The sequence below is a fragment of the Chanos chanos genome, chromosome 7 (genome assembly GCF_902362185.1).
Source record: "Chanos chanos chromosome 7, fChaCha1.1, whole genome shotgun sequence".
Taxonomy (NCBI): Eukaryota; Metazoa; Chordata; class Actinopteri; order Gonorynchiformes; family Chanidae; genus Chanos; species Chanos chanos.
In genome coordinates, this window is record NC_044501.1 from 34,064,159 (window position 1) to 34,087,249 (window position 23,091).

At 41.9% G+C, this 23,091-nt stretch overlaps 3 protein-coding genes, 1 long non-coding RNA gene and 6 other non-coding genes across 13 annotated transcripts; all 10 read left to right on the plus strand.

Annotated features, from left to right (window-relative positions):
- On the plus strand, nt 1-4,441 carry naa40 (N-alpha-acetyltransferase 40, NatD catalytic subunit). The gene is made up of 8 exons (XM_030780667.1): nt 1-354; nt 1,613-1,708; nt 2,170-2,222; nt 2,899-2,994; nt 3,137-3,295; nt 3,618-3,701; nt 3,873-3,950; nt 4,140-4,441. The coding sequence occupies exons 1-8, from the start codon at nt 349-351 to the stop codon at nt 4,282-4,284; spliced, it is 717 nt and encodes a 238-aa protein (XP_030636527.1). The 5' UTR covers nt 1-348; the 3' UTR covers nt 4,285-4,441.
- Nucleotides 4,442-5,808: 1,367 nt separating this feature from the next.
- b3gat3 (beta-1,3-glucuronyltransferase 3 (glucuronosyltransferase I)) lies at nt 5,809-8,609 on the plus strand. The gene is made up of 6 exons (XM_030780216.1): nt 5,809-5,893; nt 6,182-6,275; nt 6,803-6,971; nt 7,299-7,650; nt 7,912-8,202; nt 8,511-8,609. Exons 2-6 carry the CDS (start codon nt 6,188-6,190, stop codon nt 8,607-8,609), a joined length of 999 nt encoding a protein of 332 aa, XP_030636076.1. The 5' UTR covers nt 5,809-5,893; nt 6,182-6,187.
- Nucleotides 8,610-12,139: 3,530 nt separating this feature from the next.
- On the plus strand, nt 12,140-16,002 carry sb:cb1058 (uncharacterized). 2 transcript variants are annotated; one of them, XM_030778852.1, is made up of 3 exons: nt 12,141-12,211; nt 12,334-12,991; nt 14,860-16,002. In XM_030778852.1, exons 2-3 carry the CDS (start codon nt 12,365-12,367, stop codon nt 15,025-15,027), a joined length of 795 nt encoding a protein of 264 aa, XP_030634712.1. In that variant the 5' UTR covers nt 12,141-12,211; nt 12,334-12,364; the 3' UTR covers nt 15,028-16,002. The 2 variants fall into 2 exon arrangements, with proteins under 2 accessions (XP_030634711.1, XP_030634712.1); XM_030778851.1 differs by having other exon boundaries at nt 12,140-12,991.
- Nucleotides 16,003-19,529: 3,527 nt separating this feature from the next.
- On the plus strand, nt 19,530-22,943 carry LOC115816885 (uncharacterized). 3 transcript variants are annotated; one of them, XR_004025415.1, is made up of 11 exons: nt 19,530-19,551; nt 20,154-20,204; nt 20,430-20,503; nt 20,690-20,780; nt 21,157-21,200; nt 21,383-21,432; nt 21,621-21,667; nt 22,053-22,100; nt 22,290-22,363; nt 22,557-22,612; nt 22,851-22,943. It is a non-coding gene; the product is annotated as an uncharacterized LOC115816885 (long non-coding RNA). The 3 variants fall into 3 exon arrangements; XR_004025416.1 differs by having other exon boundaries at nt 19,535-19,551; nt 20,463-20,503; XR_004025417.1 differs by lacking the exons at nt 22,557-22,612; nt 22,851-22,943 and adding an exon at nt 22,484-22,550.
- LOC115817680 (small nucleolar RNA SNORD29) lies at nt 21,243-21,307 on the plus strand. The gene has a single exon (XR_004025473.1). It is a non-coding gene; the product is annotated as a small nucleolar RNA SNORD29 (small nucleolar RNA).
- On the plus strand, nt 21,483-21,552 carry LOC115817681 (small nucleolar RNA SNORD30). The gene has a single exon (XR_004025474.1). It is a non-coding gene; the product is annotated as a small nucleolar RNA SNORD30 (small nucleolar RNA).
- On the plus strand, nt 21,824-21,950 carry LOC115817685 (small nucleolar RNA SNORD22). Its single transcript, XR_004025478.1, has one exon. It is a non-coding gene; the product is annotated as a small nucleolar RNA SNORD22 (small nucleolar RNA).
- On the plus strand, nt 22,146-22,219 carry LOC115817684 (small nucleolar RNA SNORD31). Its single transcript, XR_004025477.1, has one exon. It is a non-coding gene; the product is annotated as a small nucleolar RNA SNORD31 (small nucleolar RNA).
- Nucleotides 22,411-22,482, plus strand: LOC115817683 (small nucleolar RNA SNORD31). The gene has a single exon (XR_004025476.1). It is a non-coding gene; the product is annotated as a small nucleolar RNA SNORD31 (small nucleolar RNA).
- LOC115817682 (small nucleolar RNA SNORD31) lies at nt 22,650-22,722 on the plus strand. The gene has a single exon (XR_004025475.1). It is a non-coding gene; the product is annotated as a small nucleolar RNA SNORD31 (small nucleolar RNA).
- Nucleotides 22,944-23,091: the final 148 nt, after the last annotated feature.

Consider the following 23,091-nt stretch of genomic DNA (forward strand, 5'->3'; position numbering starts at 1 on the left):
AAGAGGGAGCAGAGCCCAGAGACGTAATTTTCGTCCTACGGCTTGGCGCCAATCTGGCGGGAAAAAAAACGATTTAATCGCGCTAAACTGTAGCAAACTGGATATTTGAATTCGACAGTTTATTGTGTTTTGACCAGTTTCAGTCACGATAGCTGACGATAGTTTTATGAGATTGGTCGCTAACTGGCTTAGCTTGTTTGCTAAGTTAGCTAGCTAGCATATTAATCAGTGCACAACAAGTCCCTTTCACTAGCTATCTGGCTATCAAAGATCCATCTCCGGCAAGCCAACTTCCTAAGATATCTAACCTATTAGTAACCTCAAGGTGACCGTTTAAAAACTGGAAATATGGGGGTGAGTCTGTATGTGTGTCCGTCTGTTTGATGTAACTAGCATTGACTTCTGATGAATGCATGCAGCAGTGTGAACAAAGAGCATATGCACCAAATCATGATTCCTTCAAAGTAAGTCGGTGTGATGGAGCTCATGAATTTCGAAGGGAGGTGAAAGAGGAGGAAAGTAGCATGTATGCTAAGTAGCTTGCTAACAAACACATATTTTACTTGAGAGTGCGTCCATTTCGCTTTTTCCCCATCGAATCTTAAGTCATGCGTGTAGTCGCAATTATTTTTTTTCCCCTTCTACACAGTTTTAGTTGTGATTGGCGTTTGTCAGTCTACCCTTTTCACGTTTTAATAGATATATTACGTAGCTGTTAAAGAACAGGCAAGATATTCACTCTTTTAGAGTCTTAATGCACTACAATTAAGTGAATACATTACAGTAGGAGACGCTGTGAGTTAACTTGAGTAATGCTGCATTCGAAATTAAATCAAAGGTACCAAACTGCGATGGAGATGTAATGACAAAACTTGTCTGTTTCGATGCGTTCTTTTATCGCCACAGCTATGCACTAAGAAAGCAGATCACATCTGCATGGGGAATCTGGTTTAATTTGACACCACAAACGTCCCCGTTAGTAACCCCTATGTTACCTATTACGGTTGTTTTATTTTCAAGTAAATTATACGAGGCCAAAGTTAGCTAACCAAGTCGCCCGTTATTTCCTTCATTACTTCCACGTGCTTCAGCAGTTCTTGGGTATCAGTGCTTCCTGCTCGCGACCTCGAGCAACATTTCAGAGTAGCTAGTTGAACAATAACGGTTTTTGTTCGTGTTTAGAGTATTTTTCAGCGATAATCTCGTCCACCGCTTAGACCCTAAAATAACACCATGCCCTCTATCCCAGACTCATCCACCCTCTAAGGGACACCGCGAAGGTTGACACCAAGTCTTAATCTTTGTCGTCTGTATCACACTTAAGCATTGCTGTCCTTTGTGGCGGTGGTGTTCCCACTCAGTTCTTTATTGATTTTAGGCGACAAAAACGAGGTCACACATGCAAGTTTCCAAGTGCATGAAAGCATATCAAAATAATAATAATAAACACACAGCTGCGTGACGTCAGGAAAAAAAAAAACCCAGGAAATTTCATCGTGCATTTCTGCAACGGGAGAGTAACACTTGTTGAACTCCAGTTATACTGTAGCGTCGTTTTGACTTTGTAGATTGTCATACTTGATGTGTGACCATCTGTTTCTGTTCCCTGCAGAGAAAATCAAACAGAGCGAAGGAGAAGAAACAGAGAAGGCTGGAGGAAAGGGCAGCCATGGATGCTGTGTGTGCCAAGGTGGACGCAGCCAATAAGGTTAGACAGCTGATGGTTGATTTTCTCTGTCTCTAATCTCTTCACAGAGTGAGGCAGAGAGTAAAATTTGCGTAGCTTAGCCTCAGGAGTTGAATGTGTCGCTAGCATTTGGAGCAACTCAGCAAGACACCAAGTCAATTACGATAGCTGTAGAAACCTCCAGGATCCTACAGAAAAGGGACTTCTCTGCAGAGGGAAGTCGTCGTAGACCAGTGTGACAGAATATGAACGTAAGCAAATGGGCTCCTAATACCTATCTCGTGGGATTTTAAATGGAGTGTGACTTTACATGCAAATTTATGTAAACATCAGCCTCAAAAAGAAACTTCTGATTCAACACATGTTCTCAACAACTTAGCCCATCTGGGCTGGGTAGGAGTAGACTATATGCTATACTGTACTGTGCTACGCCCTGGAGAAAGCATTGTAATGTCATTTGCCTTTTGATGGTTCTTCCTCAGCTTGACGATCCACTGTCTACATTCCCCGTGTTCACCAAATATGACAGAAATGGGTAAGAAGAGTTTTTGTTTTCTACTCGAAGGGCAAAACTGGACCAGTGTCACTTTAGAGATAACTTAAAGTTCTTTTGAGATGCATCAGAACAGTCATTTCCTCTTTTCTTTCATGCCTGTAAGAACACGTCGAGCTGTTTTCGTAAAGCCGTCGTAGTCAAGAGTATGTGAGGTCCTCCTAGTTTAGAGTCTAAGCCTGCTTAGAGTCTGCTTAGAGTCCTATTCAGTCGCACCTTGTAAACAAAAGCTCTCGTGACTTGGTACAAAGAATCCAAATGCTAGTGAGCCCTGTCATTCCAATTAAAAATCTGTTCCACGAAGGCATGTACACAAAAGCAATAAACCGTTACAGTATGTGAGAAGTTCTGCTTAAAATATATTTAGTTTTTAAGACTTGTCTCCTCTTTGAAACGAGACAGAGAACCTATGAAGGCAGACTGACCGCGTTTCATGAAGACGGTGTGTCTGCAGATTCTGTTTAGCTATGTACATCATTGGCTTGTTTTTAATTGAATGAGATTTAGCTGAACTGTTTTGGTTGGGTCGATTTGTTTTTTTTTTTTTGTATTTTCGGTCTGAGTACCCCTGTATAAATGAAGCCGTTTTGTCTGCACTTCATGGAGTGAATGCCATTCCTGTCTTGTTCTTTTTTTTTTTTTTTTTATCCGATTCTAGGTTGAACCTACAAATCGAGTGTAAACGGGTATCTACTCTCAGCCCGGACACAGTGGAGTGGGCTTACGAACTGACCAGGACCAACATGCAGACCTTGTAGGTATTGAAAGTACAGAGTGGACCCAAAAAAAAAAATACAAGGGTGCAAATAGTGACTCAAACTGTTGTCCTGAGCACGCGGCTCATATTCACGGACGCCCCCACCCCCCACCCCCCCCAACGCGTTTCCTCTCCGTAGATACGAACAGAGCGAGTGGGGCTGGAAGGACAGGGAGAAAAAGGAGGAGATGCAGGACGAGAGGGCGTGGTACCTCGTGGCCCGGGACGCCGACTCCACCCCCGTGGCGTTCTGTCATTTCCGATTTGACGTGGAGTGCGGAGACGAGGTCTTATACTGGTGAGCTTGATAACTTTTCCTTTTTTTTTTTTTTTTTTTTTTTTTTTTTCCTTTTCTTTCTTCTGACCTTTTGACCTGTAAGTGAATTTTGAACTGTCTGAACCACAGTTACAGAAAGATCTAGAATCTTCTGGTCTTTGCAGTGCAATGCTGCCTCAGTTTGTATGATCTTAACGTGGAAACAGGTCTTGGCGAACGCGCTAGCTCTTTGTTTTGTTTATGATTTGCCCAGTCATTTTAAGAGTTACGACCAGTACCGAGATGACATTGGTTTTTGTGGTTTGGTGTTTGGAGGTATTATTTTGTTATGTTGCGTCCTCAGTTACGAAGTCCAGTTGGAGAGTAAATTTCGGAGGAAAGGGCTCGGGAAATTCCTTATCCAAATCCTGCAGCTCATTGCAAACAGGTAGTCCATCATCCAGTTCACTTTCTCTGGGTCTGGGTCACACAGTCTTGGTCAATACGCCTCAGAAACACATGCAAAACGCTTAGATTGGATTTCACAGGGACCTGCCCAAATATATTTATAAAAAGCCATTCTCTCTCTCTCTCTCTCTCTCTCTCTCTCTCATATTAGCACACAAATGAAAAAGGTCATGTTGACAGTCTTCAAACACAATCATGGGGCGTACCAGTTCTTCAGGGAGGCCTTACAGTAAGTTTACGTTTATTACTGTTTTTGTTGTTGTTTTGATGTTTTTGTTTTGTTTTGTTTGTTTTTATTGCCCTCAGTCACACTGTGTCTTTCAGTTCTAGATTTACAGGATAAAATGCCAGCTGTGTCGGTTGCCTGTCGCGTTCAGTCCAAACCCTCTCTCTCTCTCTCTCTCTCTCTTTCTGTCAGATTTGAGATTGACGAAACCTCGCCCAGTATGTCTGGTTGCTGTGGCGACGACTGTTCCTACGAGATTCTGAGCAGGCGGACAAAATACGGCGAGGCCTCGGGCCACGCCCACGGGGGCAGCCACTGCGGTGGGTGCTGCCATTAATGACAGGCCTTCCCCCTCCATTACGAAAAGAAGAAGATGAAGAAGAAAAAAAAAAAAAGAAAAAGACAAGCTGCTTGTCTTCACGTCACAATCAAGAGAGATGCCACCTTTCCCCTTCCCCGATGCCTTTCAGATCTCCATTACATTGAGCTCACATAGAATTTGCCCCCCCCCCCAGTGCAACCACTGTCACATTCAATCCTAGCAGCGCTTGCTTTTGGGTTTTAATGTTTGAAACTATTTTTTTTTTCTTTTGTGCGTCACAACCTTATAGTGTTTCATCCTCACGTGAGACGCAAATGACAAAAATACCCACTCCTGCGGTTCAATTAAATAAATTCTCCTGCTGACCTCAGGAATCCATTTTGGTGAGTTTCTACTGTATGTTTGTTCATCCAGTCCTGTATAATATCAAACAAACAAGCCAACACACACACACAAAAAACACTTGGGCTGCACTTTAGACATTCTGCAACACCATTCATCCCAGCTCTGTTTACCATTACAGTGACTGAATGCACCCCCCCCCCTCTCTCTCTCTCTGATTCTCTCTCTCTCTCTCTCTCTCTCTCTCTCTCTCTCTCTCTCTGATTCTCACTCACTCTCTCTCTCTCTCTGGGTATTTTTGTCATTTTTTTTTTCTATGTACAGCTCTTTCAGGGTAAACGAATGCATCTTTTAACAAATACAAAAAAACCGGGTTGCTTGAGTACTTGTGTTACTTTAAGTAACTCAATACGACGGCTTGTTCTGTCTTCTTATAACTATATTACTGAAAAAAAAAATAGTCCGTCTCAGGTCATTAAACAAAGTCAAACCTATAACAAATGTTTTGTAACAGAAATGCCAGGGGACTGATGGATCAAGGTTAGGTTTAGTTTTCTCAGTTTAACTGGTGAAGGAGGTTGATCTGTCTGAGCTAAGATGGACGATTAGTGTAGAACAGAACTTTTCATTTTCCGTTTGTTTTTTTTGTTTTTTTATGAACACGTTTTAATTATGTAATTCATGTGTATCTTCATTTTTATATACTATATATATATAAATATATATAATCTGTTTGCCTCGTCCATTTTACTTTGCCTTCACTATTTGTCTTGAACAATGACATTCAAAACTTTAAAAAGTCACAAGATGTTTGAGAAATTAGTAACATGCGTCTCGTGCTTTGATGTTGATAAAGGGAAAGCGATCAGTTCAGCTTTGTCAGTGTTCTATTTGTATGCTACAAAAATAAAAAAAACTTGTTTGACTTACAAGTTTTTTGTTTTCTGCTTGCCTCGGTCTCTTATTTTACGAAGCGTTTCCTCTTCAGTTCAGCGAATTTTTAAGGTTTTAGACTTATCATTTGCACAATACATTAAACTTGAATCTGATAAAAGAGCTCGGAACCATATCGTTATGACTTGTGAACGAGGATCGAATTCTTAGCCGTACATGAAGCCGGAAGTTGGTGGTGGTAAATACAGTACGTGCCTTGTCAATGAATGGTGTAGTGTTCTACGTTGTCATGTAGGTCGTGTGTGCTCTGCCTCCCTCAAGAAAACATGACTGCAAAGAATTCAGGAGGTTCTTCATACCTTTCTCTTTGATTGTATTTAGTTTTGTGGTAAGTAAAAAGGAAAATGCAGCAGAAGTGGCTTAGCTGGCGCTATGTTACTGGTCAAATCGTTCGTGTACTGGACTAGCTATTCATTTGACGCTGCCTTGTATACATTAGTCGACCGAAAACAATGTTTATACATGGTTCATGTCTATGTTTATGAAACTCTTACAACATTTCTAGCGTCACTGACTTTCTGCAGTAGCGAGACGTATATGTACAGTTCAGAGATGTACGATACTCATGTTCTTTGAGAAGTAATTTCGTCTTTTGATTTTTCCTGTTTGCTGGTAGGTCACAATGAGGATGAAGTTGAAGCTGAAGACGGTGTTCGTCATGTATTTTATGGTTTCACTAATAGGTCTCGTCTATGCACTGATGCAGCTAGGTATGCTGGCGGGCATATGTCTCTACGGGTCTTTCTCGATATAACATTTACGATGTGGAGTTGAACAAATCATTTGTTCGTTCTGTGCTCGTGAAGGGTCTGTTTTAAAGGTGATCTGTTAGACATATATACATTTGTGATTCATTGCAAAAAAAATGATCTCACTATAGTTACATTTGAGCATTTTGATGTTGACGCTCTTATCCGAAGCAAATAACGGATCTTCCCTCTCTGGAGCGTGCTTGGGGTGTAATAACGTTGGTAATGGTGTAACTGCAGCCACCTCTGATTGGGGAACCTTAAAACAGCTCTTCTCCTGTGCATGATCCAGTTTTTTTCTGCTGTGTTCAGGAATCAAATCTGGAACACTGCAGTAAGGACGTTCCCCTTACCTCTAAATCACTGACTCTCTCACTTTTTTTTTTTTTTTTTTACTATTTCTGTTTGTCGCATGGAAACAAAAAAATGCACCTAAACTCAGTTCTCTCAGTGCGTCTTTATCCCGGTTATGGCTTTCTGTCTCTCAGGTGGGCGCTGCGACTGTGCAGATCATGACCGACCCAAAGACCAAACCATCTCTCATTTGCACGGGGAGCTGAACAGGTTACAGGAACAGCTGAAAAAGGCTATGGCCCCCAAAGCCCCCAAGAAGTCCAATCTGCCCACCATCTATGTTGTTACACCCACTTATGCTAGGTATGAAGGTAGATGTTTTGTGTTTTGCATGTTATGTATGTCATTTACTTCTGATAATTGGGGTGGTGAATGTATGTCAGGCTTGTCATGTGCCATTTTACCAGGAAATGACATGATCTGTTTTGGCCTCTCTCCTATTCTCTCCCTCTCTCTGTTTCTATCTATCTATCAATGTATCTATCTATCTGTCTGTCTGTGTGTGTCTCTCTGGCTCTCTCTCTATCCCCCCCTCTCTCTCTGTTTCTGTCTATATCTATTCCTATCTGTCTGTCTGTCTCTCTCGCTCTCTCTCTCTCCATCTCTCTCTTTCTCTTTCTCTCTCTCCAGGTTAGTGCAGAAAGCGGAGCTCACTCGTTTGGCTCAGACGTTCCTTCATGTTCCTCAGCTCCACTGGGTGCTGGTTGAAGACTCAGCCCACCCGACGTCTCTGGTCAGGGACTTCCTGGCAGCCTCTGGTCTGACCTACACCCACCTCCACATCCTAACACCTAAAGACAAGAAGCTCCAGGAGGGGGACCCCAGCTGGCTCAAACCCCGGGGGGCAGAGCAGAGGAACGAGGGGCTTCGCTGGCTCAGGGAAATGGGCGTGGCCGCCGGGGAAAAGAGCCCGGCCGTGGAGAACGCCGTGGTTTATTTTGCCGACGATGACAACACCTACAGCTTACAGCTTTTTGAGGAGGTGATCATGTACATGCATGATTTTAGAAATTTTTCCGATTCTATCTGCAAGTCCCTCTAGGACTAAGATATCATCTCGTGAAGAGATTGCTGGCTATGTGATAGCATCGTTTAGTTGCACTTTCTTGTTATCCCTCTGAAACTGAGTTATGGTAGTGCTTTATATCAGTCTGTTTTATTTGTGAAATAAAATGCACCCCCCCCCCCCATTGCTCACTATGCGTCTCCTCATCCCCGGTCCTCTTGTGTCCCCGTCTCTTAGATGAGGTACACTCAGCGTGTGTCTGTGTGGCCAGTGGGTTTAGTGGGAGGGATGCGTTTTGAGCGGCCGGTGGTGGAGGGGGGAAAGGTGGTCCGATTCCACACCGGCTGGCGCCCGAGCCGCCCTTTCCCCATCGACATGGCAGGCTTTGCCGTCTCCCTGCGCCTGGTGCTGGCTAATCCAGACGCGCGGTTTGACGGCGAGGCGCAGATGGGCTACCTAGAGAGCAGCTTCTTGCAGAACCTGGTTACTATGGAGGAGCTAGAGCCTAAAGCAGACATGTGCACCAAGGTGAGTCTGATTGGTCAGTTTGGAGAAGCTTCTGGACGGTGATTGGTTGGCTTTTGTGTTTGCCATTATGGTGCCAGACTGCAATAGGGAAATGAGATTCTGTTTGGGGATGGCTTATTTCTGTAAATGCACGGCTCTGCTTTCCATTTATTATACTTGGCATACATACTGTATTTTTCCCTTTATTGTATCTGTAATGTATACTTTGGTATCCATTACCTGTTTTCTGACATTACTCTTTATTTGTCGAAATATACCATATTTATTTATTTGTCGGTTGGTTTGTTTGTTTGTTTGTTTGGATTAAGGTGTTGGTGTGGCACACTCGCACCGAGAAGCCAAAGATGAAAAGGGAGGAAGCTCTGCAAAAACAGGGTCTGGGCTCAGATCCAGCTGTGGAAGTGTAAAACCACATCACACACACACACACAGAGATGCAAAGACACACATCAGAGACTCGTCCAGTCTGTCCCAAACGCCGAACAAAGCAGAAAGGAACTCGAGTTTCTTTCCAAATTCTTCATGCTTCATAAACTTTATACTTGACTAAACAGAACACGGCCGTCTTTTAAGACACTACCCGCTGAACCATCTGAGCCTTTCTGAGATTCAACAAAGACACGGTTAAACTATAACCGTGTTAGTCACCTAATCCTGTACAGACACTCCCCAGAGTTCCTACAGGCTCTACCCCTCTGGGGGGTGAGAGTGAGTGATGCGTCGGTATGGAGGGATAAGGGGAGGAGTGCAGGATAAACAAATGCTGTAACCTACTCATTAAAGAGTCTGCGATGAAACAACTGCTATTTATGTATTCCCGTTACGGTCCCAAAGCCTGTCCGCACCTGTAAAATACTTTTTCATGAAACTTGACATTGTAAATACTGTATTATATTAAAAAAAAAAAGAGGTTAACTTAGATATTTATTTCTGTAAAGAGCTTGGGTCATCTGGGTATGAGTATGTGCTATAGTTATGAATATGAATATGCAGGATGAGTGTGTGTGAATTCTTTGTGTGAGAATTCTTGTCATGTCCTTCTGTGTTCTTCTGGTACTTTCTATGGTCATCATGAGTTAGGTGCATTGTCTGTGGGTAAAGTTGTTATCTCAAAGTATTGCCTTAAAATAAACAAAGGGAGATAAGGTCCAGGTTTATAAACACGCTCTGGTTTTGAATTTTATGATTCGCTTTGTTACTTTTCACCGATATGCAGTGAGCGCGGGCGAGCACGAGATGGAGCGCGGTTTGCATGTCACCGTTTCCACAGCGTTATCTCAGGCTTACAGATCATATTTTGAACACAGGATACAGTTAACAGCTGATATTTCTGTTTAAAGAACAATAAATCCACGCATAAAGCATGTCTCAGACCTAACCCGTCTTTGGCGCGCGTTACATCAATCAATTTCTGAACCATGAGGTAGTAAAACCACATCTTAAATCAGCCAAAGTCATCCTTTACTCACAGTGGTGAGGATTATTTTTAAAATGACAGCTCTTAATCTCAATCCAAATATGACAACGTGCCACATTTACAAGCAGTTTTCCCTACTGAATGTGTGTAATGCGAAATCTACCATAAATTTCCGTTATGATGGGTGAACGGACTACTTGCGGAATGATATGAAAGACGTGAATCAGAAGCACAATACCCGTTACCAGTGGCAGCGGTCATTAAATTTTTTTTTTTCAGTGATCATTATCAAGAAATATCTGACCTCCGAACGTTGGGATGGCCATTTTAGTTTGGTGGAGCTTTCTGCAGCATTCTGAGGAGCCGTATTATAAACTGTCTTATACACCTAATTCACAAGAAGAGTTCTAAACGGAGAGGTGTGGTGAAGCGGGATGTGTCAGGAGTTCAGAGGAACCGGCCCATTCTGCGGGCTTGGATAATGATCTCAAACTCAGTCTCGCATGCTCCGAAATGTTCTGCGTTTGTTCGCTCTTAGAACATCTGCTGTCTCAGCTGCGATTTTATAGCACGTTTGATTGACATACGCACTGACTAATGCCCGCCTCTTATGAGAGAGAGAGGAGCTCAGGTCCGTATTCGGAAGATGAGCAAAGACCGCAACCTTTCAGTTGATCACCGTTATTACATTGCCAGGTGAGTTATCACATCTGTGCCTACAAGAGATTTAAGGACGGGCACAAAGCACACCCTTACATCTGATGAGTCACAAACCACATCCCTTAATGACTGTGACCACTCTACCTCACAAACACACAGCCACACACACAAACACACGTACAGACATGAAGACCTGTAAAAACAGTCGCCTCAGTAGCTTACACGAGCTGTGACTAATCATCGACCTCATTTTAACACGAAAACAAATCCTACGAAGAATCCTGAAGGGTAAAAAAAACAAAACAACAGACAATAAACATTTAGGTAACCAACGACGTTAGGAGAACAACCCCATAGATTTACAGGACTCAGAAACAGCCCCCCAAAATGTCAGACACATACCACACACACATTAAAATATACCTGACGCTCGCCTGCTTGGTCTTTACCAAGTAAGACACCTAATATCTCCACACAAGCAGATACAATTTTGCAATGACCTCATTCATTTTTCCCCCTTCTGCTCTCTGACCGTTTAGAACATAAAAGCTTAAACTCTAACAGCAGTGTTTGCACTTGTGAATGGAGAAATTCTCTCCCACCCAGAACGTGCTGACGTCGCAAACACTGATTCTTCTGTTTCGTAGACTGAGCTATTAAACAAAACTGTATCTCAAGTCAGTTTTTTTGATTGCTTTGTATTGTGCCAGTATATTATGAGATTAGTGAAGTGGTTAATGTATGTTTGTATAACGCACACATTCTGGTGCTATCTGTGTATGTTGCTGTGGTATTTTTTTGGTTGTCAGCTTATCTCTGTGTGTGGCAGGGAGACTTTTAGAGAGAGAGAGAGAGAGAGAGAGAGAGTGTGTGTGTGTGTGTGACTTTGTGTGAGTGGTGACAGGTTCAGGCAGGGTCCATGACAAAAGGGTGTGTGTCTTAGTCTCTCTCTCTCTCTCTCTGAACTTAGGACTTAAAACAGTTGGATTAAGCTCAAACATTCACTGAGACACACTGAGAGAACACATCAAGTAAGTGAGCTCTTGTCTTCTATATCTGCTCAAAATATCCTAGGATAACTTTGAAATGTTTTGATTCACTTAAACATGTTGGTGTATTCAACATGTTGCTGTATTTGTATTTGCTGTATTTAACAAGCTTTAATTGTACAATTAATATTTGATGATAATGAAATTAACGAACACAGCCATCACCTTCTCGTTGTGTTTAATGTAACACTGAGACGCACGATCACTGGACTCATTAATATGTAATGACACCTGTACAGGAGACTGATTTTTCTGATTCTTCAAACATTAATTATGAAGACACTGAGAAATATCTGCTATTCATTAAAAAGACTCCCTGAAGATAGGTAAATATGAAAATGCTTAAAGTAAGACTAAATGCATTTACAAAATTATATGTATATATGTATACATACACATGTAATTGTATAGTTATGATATATGACAGCAGTCAGTGCTTACATGTATTAGTCTAACATTTATATAAATGTAAATATATAAATATATTGACTATTATATATTTGTGCATTAATTTGACTTAAAAAAAATATATATATATATACACACACACACACACACACACACACTCACATATGAAAGTCAGACCAATGCATGTTGGCACTGATTACTATTCCAATTTGGTCAGTCAGAGTCAAAGTCAAAGTGAGGTTGGAGTTTGTCTTATCTCAGCCATAAACTAAAGAATGATCTGACAGCACTGGAGACATGCTGTCCCCAAACACGAAGACACATGCAGTGAACTTTGAGCCGTATCATTCCAAATACGTCACAGAGCTAGCAGTGCACAGATGGGATAAGAGAGATATGTGCCCTCAGCCCACATTCAAACAGAGCACAAGACATGTTTGCCGTCAGGGGCTGAACGGTTCTTCCTCCTCTTAAAGTAATTTGTTTTTTTAAAAATCCTTTTTTACCATTAGACATTCAGGGCAGTCGGTCTTTCGGGGAGTTTCGTTTATTGCAAGTTTGATTTTAAGACTAGTTAACCTGTTGTTCCTCCATTAGGTTTGAAGAAACCGCGTAAAACCGATACATCATGACTATAGGCAAGAGCTCGAAGAAGATCAAAGCTGCCAGAGCCCCCTCGTTCCTGGACCGGGCCGGCGGCTTCTACGGGCGTCTGGATGAACCAGAACCAGAGGCAGAGATGGGAAGAGAGGGTGAGATGACAGGACACGGGTCAGAAACGCTGAGGGTGAACAGCGTAGAGCAAGCGGTTTCAAACTGGCAAGAGATAGAGGAACACGGAGCTTTGGACTTCGGTGAGAACGTGATGGACGACGACGGGACCACCACCCTGCTGAAGCGGAAACCCAGTCGCCTGAGCCGGCGCTGGAGCAGGAGAAGCACCAGGAAGGCTAAAACGGACAAACTTTCCCCCGAGAGGGAGCTCCAAAGTCCGGCAACCGAGACGCCTGCAGAGGTGGTCGTGGAGGTATTACCAGACCCCCACAGTGAACTGGAACCAAAGAGCCAACTGCCAGAGCCGATGGTGGTCCATTTTGCCGTGATGGAGGAAGCAGACGACCGGGTGTTAATTTCAAAGAGGAGAGAGCGAGAAAAAGAGCTGGAGGAGAAGAAAACCGAAAAGACGGCGGACGGCAAAACCGACACGGAGACCATGAAGGTTGCAAAGAGAAGCACGTTGAAGACCTACCGTAAGGTGAGACACTGACGGGGGTTTGAATGTGGGCACGGGTTCCAAAAACCCAATCCACAAACGTTCCAAAACAACCTAACAAGTTATGGTACATTGCATGTCATCACTGCCAAACCTAGTCAGCTGAGACAAGATGCGAGATCCCACATCATAGGCAATTATGTTTTATCCTAAAATAACCCTGATTACCTTCACTGACAGACTCAGTTTTTTTGTTGTTTTGTTTTGTTTTGGAGATGTGTGGAAGAAAATATTATCCTAGCTTTAGTCGGGTCATTTAACACCACTCCTGTGAGCTGTTTTTTTTTTTGTTTGTTTTTTTAACATGAATCACTGGTACTTTCATCAGAAGATTATACCCTGACTAAGTTTGTAAGGCTGATACGTCAAACGAGATGAAAATAATATTGGAGAAAGAAAACAACATCTGGGAGGGGTGTTTAGTTGTTTTAACCTGACTTACCTCAGATCTCGAAATTCAGTAGCTTGGCTTTAAAGTAATTCTTTAGAATAAACACAACACACAGGAATGGTATGCAAAAAAAGAGACTGTTTTCACACTGGACTTCAGTCGCCCTTGGACAGATTCCTCCTATGTTTGCTGTACTTTTGCTTTTCCCTGTAGTCCTATTCAAAGGTTACTTTTTAACTTCAGCACAATTACATAACCCATTCATAAATGGAAAACCTCATCAACAGGGCAAAGTTCGTTTTAATAAAGAAGCTAAAGTCAACTCTATTAATATGCACTTCATGGGGTTGCCCATTCCAAAGTTTATAGTTCCATTAAATGTTATGACATCATGGTTTATTGCTTTCGTGCATCAAAGGTACTCAGCCTGTCTGTAGAACAACCCTCTGTAAAATGTTTTCAGAATGTCTCACCACTTTCATAAGTACAGGAAAGTTATCATTTGTAAAACTATGAAATATATCAACCTGTGAGGTTGTGGGTTGGGGAACCATTCTCTTGCTGAGAAAAAAAAAAAGAGAACTAGAACAACAACTCTGTCAGCTGAAATCACGCAGATTCTCTTTTTGCTGAGGAAGTTGAATTTTTTTCCTGTTGGTTTTATCCCTCCCTAATTGTCACGTACTCTCATGACTTTTTCTGGAAACAATCTCACGCTTCAAAGTGCCCCACGTACAGCTGCATGATCCCCTCCAGCACCCTGTCCGTCTCAGGATATCTCCACATTCTTATGATACATACTGATAGTCTGCACAGTAAGACATTCCAGGTAGACGCTAAGGATTCATAGACATCTCCCAATACATTGTAATTGTAATGTTACGTAAAGTGTTTTTCAGTGTTCTTCTACTCCAATCTCTCAATCTCTCAATCTCTCTCTCTCTCTCTCTCTCTCTGTCTATCTCTCTGTCCACCCTCTTTTCACTGGGCCTTATGTTCTTTCTAAGGCCTTACACCCTTCCCTTAGTCTCTTTATCTGTCTTTCTATTTGCGTTGTATACACATGGAGGGGACAGGAGAGGGGCGAGGTGTGGGGACCGGGGGGGGGGGTCGATGAAGAGATAGCAACTATCTTTCCCTCTCAGCTTGTACGTACGGTGCAACCTTGACCAAAGGGTTCTCTTTCGAGGGAAAAACAGCGTTCCTCCCCAGACTGCATTCCAGCTAACAGCCAAACCCACTTTAATAAACCTTTTAACATTCCTCTTCTCCTCCTGTCAATAACTCAAACATCCTACAATCTGCATTCCATCCAATACCACAGCCACATCCAGAATGTTGTCACGTAAGGTTTTTCAGATAACCAATCTTTACTGTCTGTCATGACATTGTGAATTTTTTTTTTTTTTTTTTGCCTGTGTTATGTCCAATCAGATTAATCGTTCATTTTTCCTTCCAGGCGCTGGACAGAGCGTTGCGTAGAGGATGGGAGACCTTCGTCGCAAACCTGCATAGCGTGACCCTCACACCTGTCACATCCTCATCATCATCATCATCATCATCATCATCATCATCACCAAGCAAGTCTGGGGTGAATAGGAATGCAGTGTTGGCTGAATTCCAATAGATCAATACAGCAGACTGTACAGTTCCTGTTCAACAAGGGGCCATAGTTTTGATTTTTATATTTAAAGGAAAGATTCAAAATGAATGACTCATATTTACCCTTGAAGTAAATCTTTGTTGTTGACCAATCACAGAAGGTCAGTCTAATCTGTGAAACTCAGGGTGAATGATTGCACCTTCAGATATACACGGGTTATCTACAAGTAAGGGAAAATACCAGTGCTTACCATTTTTTTTAAAATTTCCTATGTACTGTGAAGTTCAACATTGACTTTCGTTGTAGGACGGTTTACATTATGTAACCTGAAAGAAAGTTTGATATGTTAACTTTTGACTGAGATGTGTTTGTAAGTTGTGGTTATTACAGCATTGTGCTGAGTTTGACAGGGCAAAGGTTTTTTTTTTATTACCTTTTGGGTAAAGCGTACAGCCTATGCCCTAAAAAAAAAAAAGAAAAAGCTGACTGAATCACTATGTGTGGAGGGTTTTTGGGATGTTTTCCAAATCTTATGAAATGTGAGCTGGGAACAGTTTTGTGTAGACTAGAGGTCTTAGACCTTGGACAGTATTTTGTCAAAACTGGAGGACAAGTCCAAAAAAGTTTACCATGTTGACATGGGTATGCAGTGCCTTGCGTTAAACAGAAAACATTTCTGGGAGCTCTTACTTCGTTGGACAAAAAAACCTTTCCCAAAAAACACCAGTGCCATATGAGGGTTGTTTTCTTTCTCTGTTAGCTTTGAAGTCTTGGATGAACAGGCTGAGTTAACAGAACTGAAATAATGTATTCTTTCAGGTCATGCCTTGTAGTCTGTAACTGAGTTAAATTTATATATGTCTTTTTATTGAAATGTATCTTACTGTGTCTTGAAAACATTGTTATTATTATTACTTTTAAAAACGTTTAACTTATAGCCATGTCTTTGTTATCGAGGCTGGTAATCAAAACTTTAATAAACACTTTTTCGTTTGTTTATTTGTTTGTTTTTGAAATAGAGCTGCTCTTCTCTGAAATATTTCTTAATTGTATTATGTCTCTCTCAATCGTGGAATTGCTGTCTCACATTTATGCAGATACTTTGCGGCGGCTTGCAAATGAGCTCCACACAATATTCAACCAAAAGGTTCATGGAACGCTGCTGATTGAGCTCGCGAGCCTCTGTCACCGGGGAACAAAAAAAAATGCTAGAAGCATAGTTCTGATTGGTTGCTGAGAATAACAATCTCCCATGTTTATGTTTGTATTATAATTTTGCTAACTTGCCACGCGTTGCCGACAAATTGCTAATTTCATATTCATTAGGTGATTAGGTTTTGCTATAACTGCAGCGATGGGTCACATTTTATTTTGCCTTTTCCTCATCGGACAAATTAACACAGGTAAAGATGAAACATAGCCATTTATTCTGCAACTCCTCTTGTAATAAGAAAACCTGTCAGTCCAGAAAGATATCATTAGCTGACTATCAAATTAAATATCCTAGGATATCATCGCTAGTTGTGTTTACGAAACGTACTCGGTTTACTGCATCGTTAACTCTGAATATTAGGTTGATCACGATCCATCGGTGTTGACAAATATAAGTTATTTCTTTAAACAATGAAGTACTTTTGCAATAAGTAACCTATATGTCTATGTAAACGTGAGAGTTTTCTCTCTGAATGAATGTCGAAGTTATGCTAATTATTCGAAATAAATTTCCTCTCTCGAGGTTACCACGAAAATCTCTGAATTACAGCAGTCCAGCCGTAACGACGTTTTATGATTATTATTATTCTTTTTAATCATCATTATTATTATTATTATTTTAATTCGTTGCCTTACTGCCTAGGTTCCCCACTGCCTGTCCTAACAAAGGGCATTCCATATGCTGGACAAGGAAAGAGTCATCCCCCTGGAAATGCTACTTTCAGTTCAATCTCTGACATTTCTGTGAATCTCACTGAAAAACATGGCCAAGTCATTAGCCCCACTTTGACTCCTCCTATCAACACAAGTAACTGTACTACAAATGAGACCAATAACCAGATCAGGGTTCAAGATGTTCATCATTTCCCTCACGCAGATGCCACACTTTCAGGTTCAACGATTAACCATGATGACGCCATGGAATATTTGACAGAAGATGATGATAAGACAGCTGGTCACGAAGGTGTCACTGGTGCCTTTGTAATGGCTGGTAATGCTTCAGCCATAAATAGGCCAAATGAAACAGCTGAAAATGACGTTGGCTCAACAGATTCCACTGACTTTAGCGGTGAGACTGACATCAGCGAGGAGGAGTACAGTGGACGTGCTAGCCTGACCGCCGTCTTGGCCGCTCTTGCCGACCAGGTGGCCTATTTATTCGACTCAGCGAATGACCTTCCCGTCGTCTTTGAAACGAGTGAATCCTCCACATGGGCTGGTGCAAAGGAGGATGAGGATGCTACTGTCGAAGGTGCTACGCTGGCCGATACTGTTTCAGAGCCTGCGAATATTTCCGTTGATCACAGATCTACTGGAGATGTCGTCAGTCAGACCGAACCCGTGTCTTTTACTCCCTACTTAGCCTCTGGTGACAGACTTGACAGTGCGGATGTTATTGAGGGCAGTGGTCGAGATGAAGCTGATCGGGGGAATGTTGTCTCCTTGAGTTCTGTAATGTCTCCCATCGAGCAAACCACTCCGGCCGTCTTGACCGAGGACAGCGTTTTGGCTATTCAGGATGACACAACTGCTGACCCTGTCATTCCGTATACTCAGCAGATTCTCTTTCAGACAACCAGTGAAGCAGGTGGGTACAGCAAAGATCTGTCGACCACAGCGGCTCCGCTGGTCGACAGCTATAATCAGGTGGATGGTTGGAAGTCCAACCACGAGAATGACAGTCTGGAGAAGCTCCCCACTGTAGATTACGATAATACTAAAGTTATAATCTCAATCCCTGAGTACCCTGAGAAGAATGCGTCGGCCAATGAAAATCCACCTGTGATTCCTTTTGACTGTCAGAATGATGATGTCATAGAAGGAGAGCGCAACGAGGATACAAGTGGAGGCTTCATTCCATCCTCAGACCCACTGACTGACAATCAGACTGTGTTAGATTATGTGACCGTAGGATCTACAACAGTTTATGTCACTTCAGTACCTGCCAGTGACACTGCTGTCGGAGATATAACAGATACCACTCTTAACGACGCAGATGACAGGGGAGCACAGGCGGTGGAGGCCTTCACTACGGCCAGTGTCCCTGTAAAGCAGCTTTCTTCACCCCTGTCTCAGCACCTCCCCCCTGAGAACAATGGCACATGGGTTAAGAACTAATGGGAATAGAAAGTGCTGAGATGGTCACAAATGCTTTTGGATGTTCATACCACTGAAAGCTGAATCCAAGTGCTGTGAGGTTGTGTCAGTCGTGGTGGGAAATGTTCATTTTGTGTTTTCTGGGATGGGTTTTTTTCCCCTCGATTAATGTGATTTTTAAAAAAAATTGATTTCATTATTATTGGGGTTTTTTTGTTTGTTTTTTTCAAAGAGAATTGGGTAGCATAGTATTATTCACATGGAATGCGAGCTTTAGTGACAGCTGATATACTGAAAAACTGAAAGAAAAAAAAACCCCAACATCCTGTAATTTTTTAAAATAATTAAAGGTTCTGTTTATTATTGCATCTGCTCTTTGTTTTCTAATTTATCACACTAATTTTTTATCAACAAACATATGTTCGGTACTGTAAATACAATACTCTCAGTGAAAATCCAAGCAGTTTTTTTATGTTAAGACTACAAATTCAAAGATCAATACATAATTTACAGATCAATACATTTATCGCATTTTATGGATTGTAGTGTTGTGCAGTATGGGAGGTATTCCCTGTCAGTACAGAACAGACTACACATACAGCACATTCCTTTTCTGAGCTTTCGTTTAGCTTTGCATTGTAATTATGACCATGAAATACAGATATAATGAAGACAATGTAATGGAAATGGAATCTTTTAAACTTTACAATCTGTCAGTGGACGCCCACGGATGTAGTGAAATATTAAATGTAAATGGAGTTATTTAATATTTTTTATTTGGGCAGGATCTTTCCCCAGACTGGTATCAAATACGGCAAAACTATTTTTGAATTTTCATTTTATTGTTTTAATGTTAATCTCAATATTGTCAGGGATGGCCTTTCATAGTGTGCCCCTAACGATTTTCCGTGCGGTTGTGTCTTTAAAAGACTGAAAGTTACTATCGCCACCTATGGGCTAAAGAAAATTACTGCGATCCCCGAAGAGCCTCACGGTCTCAGGAAGTGACGTTTATGAAACGCTTACGCTTTGATAAATGAATTCTTTTTAAAATGTATTTTTATTTTTTGTCCTCACAGCTGAAGTCTTTTTTTATTATTTAGATTATTTTTTCCTGTTTAGTCCAAGAATACTATATAATAATGAATATTTATGAAATGTCAGGAGTAGGCGGGGTTAATGCTGAATAAATTGCGCTGAGTCCTCAGCCTCGGCCATTTTCAACGCTGTCTGAAAGAGGTGGGTATCGTACATGTTTATTGCATTGCAAATCTTTAGTCATTGGTAGTTTGTGCACTAATAGCATTCATATTTCATAGGTTCCCTCAAAGCTCTACTAGCTTGAAGCGCTGCTGTATGCATTACTGACATTAGAGTATATTGTCAGATATATATATTCTCATGCGGCACAGTTAGCGTCAAAGTGTCCTCCGAAGTGTCTTCCTAGTTAGAGTGTTAGATTTGAAATCTAAAGCCATCCGACTTTGTTTCGTGCTCATTATTATATTGTAATGGCATAAATACTAGCTAAAGATAGTTATATGTGTACAACACATAGTATTTTTAATGTTTTGACTACATTGTTGCTATTAAGATACTTGGTAAATGCCGTCGCAATAGACGCACCGTCTCTCAGTGATGATACTTTTCACAGACCTGTACTGAATATCTGTGATTGCACTCTATTTTATCTGACGAGAGACGTGAATTTAAGGGTGGAATTGCAACCTGTTTTATATTGTCATTGAAATTTGCGGAAAAGGCTTCCGCGAGCATGGATGTAAGCTCATGGGGACACGTGACTCGCAGATTTTACTGACCAGTCTCTCCTTCTTTCGCAGCGATCCATGCCACAAGATGCTTGCCTCATTGAAAGTGCAGGACTTTTACAGGTAAATGAACGCACGTGGTCTGGTGTGTTGTAGGTTGTTAGTCAGGATAGTATAAGGTGCGCGTGCATGAAGTACAATTCATAACTATACCTGTAGTTCAGTGCTACTATGACGATTCCCGAACTCTCTCTTACCGAATTTTTTTTGAAGAATTGTTTGAACTGAGTAGCATTGACAGCTTTGCGCTGCAGTAATTCAGTAAACTGTCGTCTGTGTGATTTATAGGAGACTTGTTGCTGATCAGTCATCTTTTCACAGTTATTGTGTGACCTTGGAGCACAGGGACTCTGGTCTGACAGGTGAGTAATAGCACAATGGCCAGTCTTCTATAATTCTTGGGCAGTTGATGATTAACCTATAGACAAGCATATATCTGACTTCTGTGATGCTTATCTTAACTCTGATGCCTTACTTGAAATCATATGAACATGAAATTCTTTGTGGGATGGATCCACTGACTTTAAGTGTTCACTGATTATCTCCAGGTACCTTTTGCTTGGCTGATGATGGCTGAGGACGTTTGATAAACCCATGAAAACTACAGATGTTTTAGTGGATCATGGATGCTGTATAACGGTAATTGAATCCTGCTCAGTAATTCCCAGGCTTTATTATTCATGGTTGACGAGCATATACGCGTGGCGGCAGCGTCATTCTCGCAAACCTCTAGTTGGATGGCATCTTGCCGTGTGACCTTTAAGTCACCAAAGTATGATTCGACACAGTGGTTGTGCAAGATTACTTTTGCATGACTATTAAGCCTGTGTTTTTTGGCTGGGGCTGCCTTTTGACCCCACAGTATTTCTCCTTGCATTCATAGACAGCCCCCCCCCCACCCTTTTCAGCTTGTGAACAATATTCTCTTAGAATTTGTTCCCCAAAACCTTGTTGGCTGACTTTTATTGCCCTTTCCCTCCATGTATTCACTGTCATGTATGTTTTGTGTTTTTAGGCAACTCTGACTGGTACAGCGATGAAGTAAGATTCTGGACTAAGGTAACTAGTTAAGATGCCTCTGTTACTGCATTTGCTGTTTGGCCTCGATGACGAAGATACTTAGCTCACTTTGAACCCATGTGAAAAGTTCTGAACAACTGAGAGACCCATGTTCCTATTGTTAAGGTTTCTGTTCGTCTAGTGAGGGGATTAAAGAGTGGTTATTCTTTTCCTCCGTTTAGCACAGAGATGCCGCTGGTGTTTGATCCTGGGACTCTGGCTCCTTGAGTCGGTAAGTGCGGTTTGCACCGTGTGATAATCTCCTTAGCGCTTTCCCCTGCGACGCGTGATGATTTGTTTTGGAATCTCGTTCGTCTGAACACCTGTTGAGAAAAATAACGATCTGACTGCAGAAATAAAATGTCTTGGCTCCTGAGAGTGTTTGGCAATGCCTTATTTGTTACCGTCTTCTCCCTGCAGGGGGCGCTGTCTGTCCTGTGTACTTAGGAGCTGGTGAAACTGCACAGGTGAGTGATTAAACACTAGCTGTTAGGGAGTCGTCCATCCCTGTGTCGTTTGTGCTGTTGCTCACTAATCAAATGTGGAGATTTGGGGATTTGTTGGAGCAGTGTTAATTCACCAGCTGTGAAATAGTCACATTTTTCCCCCTTGCTAACTATTGGTCCTGGTGATGAAGCTCGCAAACGTCTTACGCCCAGTGTCGACGCCAGATCCTGAAAAGGTGAACCCTCTGGCGTTGCCTGGGCGACAAGGGGATGACTCGTTGGGGTTACCAACTGTCTGATGGGACCAACGGATTTAAATCTGAACTCCAGCTAAACTCGCCAGCTCTCGGTCGATTTGTTCTTGGATGTTTCGTACTGACTCTCCCTTGTTTCTGTTTCTCTGCAGCGGCACGACCGTGGGCGGTCTGATCAGTGATGCCGGGAGCATGCTGAGGTTAGTGTTCCTCCTCTCTCTCCGAACCTCTTCCCATTGGTGGCTCTGTGTGTGATGATTCAAGTTTACCGCCCCAGTCTGATTTTTAAACTGACTGATTGGTAATGTCCTGACTGCCTCTGAATATCACGAATTTGGGTTTGTCCTCCTTGCTGCTTTTTTTCTCAAGAATTATTGTTGTTATTCCAGGCCTTTTACCTGGTCCAGTTTGGGAGTTTCAGCAAGTAACCTTGGTCTGGCAGTGACGGTACCATCCATTCAAGGTGAGTAAACAAAATGGTTGTCTTGTGGTTGACAAAATGGCTGCCATGTTGGAGTGATGATTTTAGCTTACCGCCCCAGTCTGATGTACTCTGACTGATCGGTACCTCTCTGATTTACAGAAAACACCCTTCCTGTACATAGTTTGCCATCCTTACCATTTCATAGAAAACTATCGTGGTATTGTTTTTTCAGGTTTTTCCAGTGACGGATGAATTGGGCGAGTGATCATCAGTTTGGCAGCTGTTAAGGTATGTTATTAATTTCATTGGGAGGGGTTTTGGATGGCGTGAAGTGATGAGCTATGCTTACCGCCCCAGTCTGATATAAAGTGACTGATTGGTAACAACTCTGATCCACAACTGGATGTTCATTACAGTACAGAAGAAAGGGTTGAAGGGTTTTTTTTTTTTATTAATACCCAATGCCATTTAAATGTTTTTTCTTTTAACATGCAGACTTACAGAAGTGTTTCTGGTCTCTTCACAGGTCGCTTGAACGTCCAGAGTCCCAATGCAGTTTGAGAGGAGCTTGTCTGCACACAATATTTGATGTGTAAAAAAAATGTAAATAAAAATTGAGATGAAATTCTTTTGGTGCATCTTTGACTCTGGGTTGGGATGGACTGGAGAAAAACATGACCTTAGCTTGAGACGTGTACATGAAAGACTTGACATTTCTGGGTTTATTGGTTTATTTATTTTTTTCTGTTGGTGAGACACAACGGGAG

What these genes read in the sequence shown, in the direction of transcription:
- b3gat3 (XM_030780216.1), top strand. Translation starts at nt 6,188, where the DNA reads ATGAGGATGAAGTTGAAGCTGAAGACGGTGTTCGTCATGTATTTTATG. An exon ending in CTATGCACTGATGCAGCTAG is followed by an intron (nt 6,276 to 6,802) that starts GTATGCTGGCGG and finishes TCTGTCTCTCAG; the next exon opens with GTGGGCGCTGCGACTGTGCA. An exon ending in AAGCAGACATGTGCACCAAG is followed by an intron (nt 8,203 to 8,510) that starts GTGAGTCTGATT and finishes GTTTGGATTAAG; the next exon opens with GTGTTGGTGTGGCACACTCG.
- sb:cb1058 (XM_030778851.1), top strand. Translation starts at nt 12,365, where the DNA reads ATGACTATAGGCAAGAGCTCGAAGAAGATCAAAGCTGCCAGAGCCCCC. An exon ending in CGTTGAAGACCTACCGTAAG is followed by an intron (nt 12,992 to 14,859) that starts GTGAGACACTGA and finishes TTTTCCTTCCAG; the next exon opens with GCGCTGGACAGAGCGTTGCG.
- naa40 (XM_030780667.1), top strand. An exon ending in ACCAAATATGACAGAAATGG is followed by an intron (nt 2,223 to 2,898) that starts GTAAGAAGAGTT and finishes ATCCGATTCTAG; the next exon opens with GTTGAACCTACAAATCGAGT. An exon ending in GGAGACGAGGTCTTATACTG is followed by an intron (nt 3,296 to 3,617) that starts GTGAGCTTGATA and finishes TTGCGTCCTCAG; the next exon opens with TTACGAAGTCCAGTTGGAGA.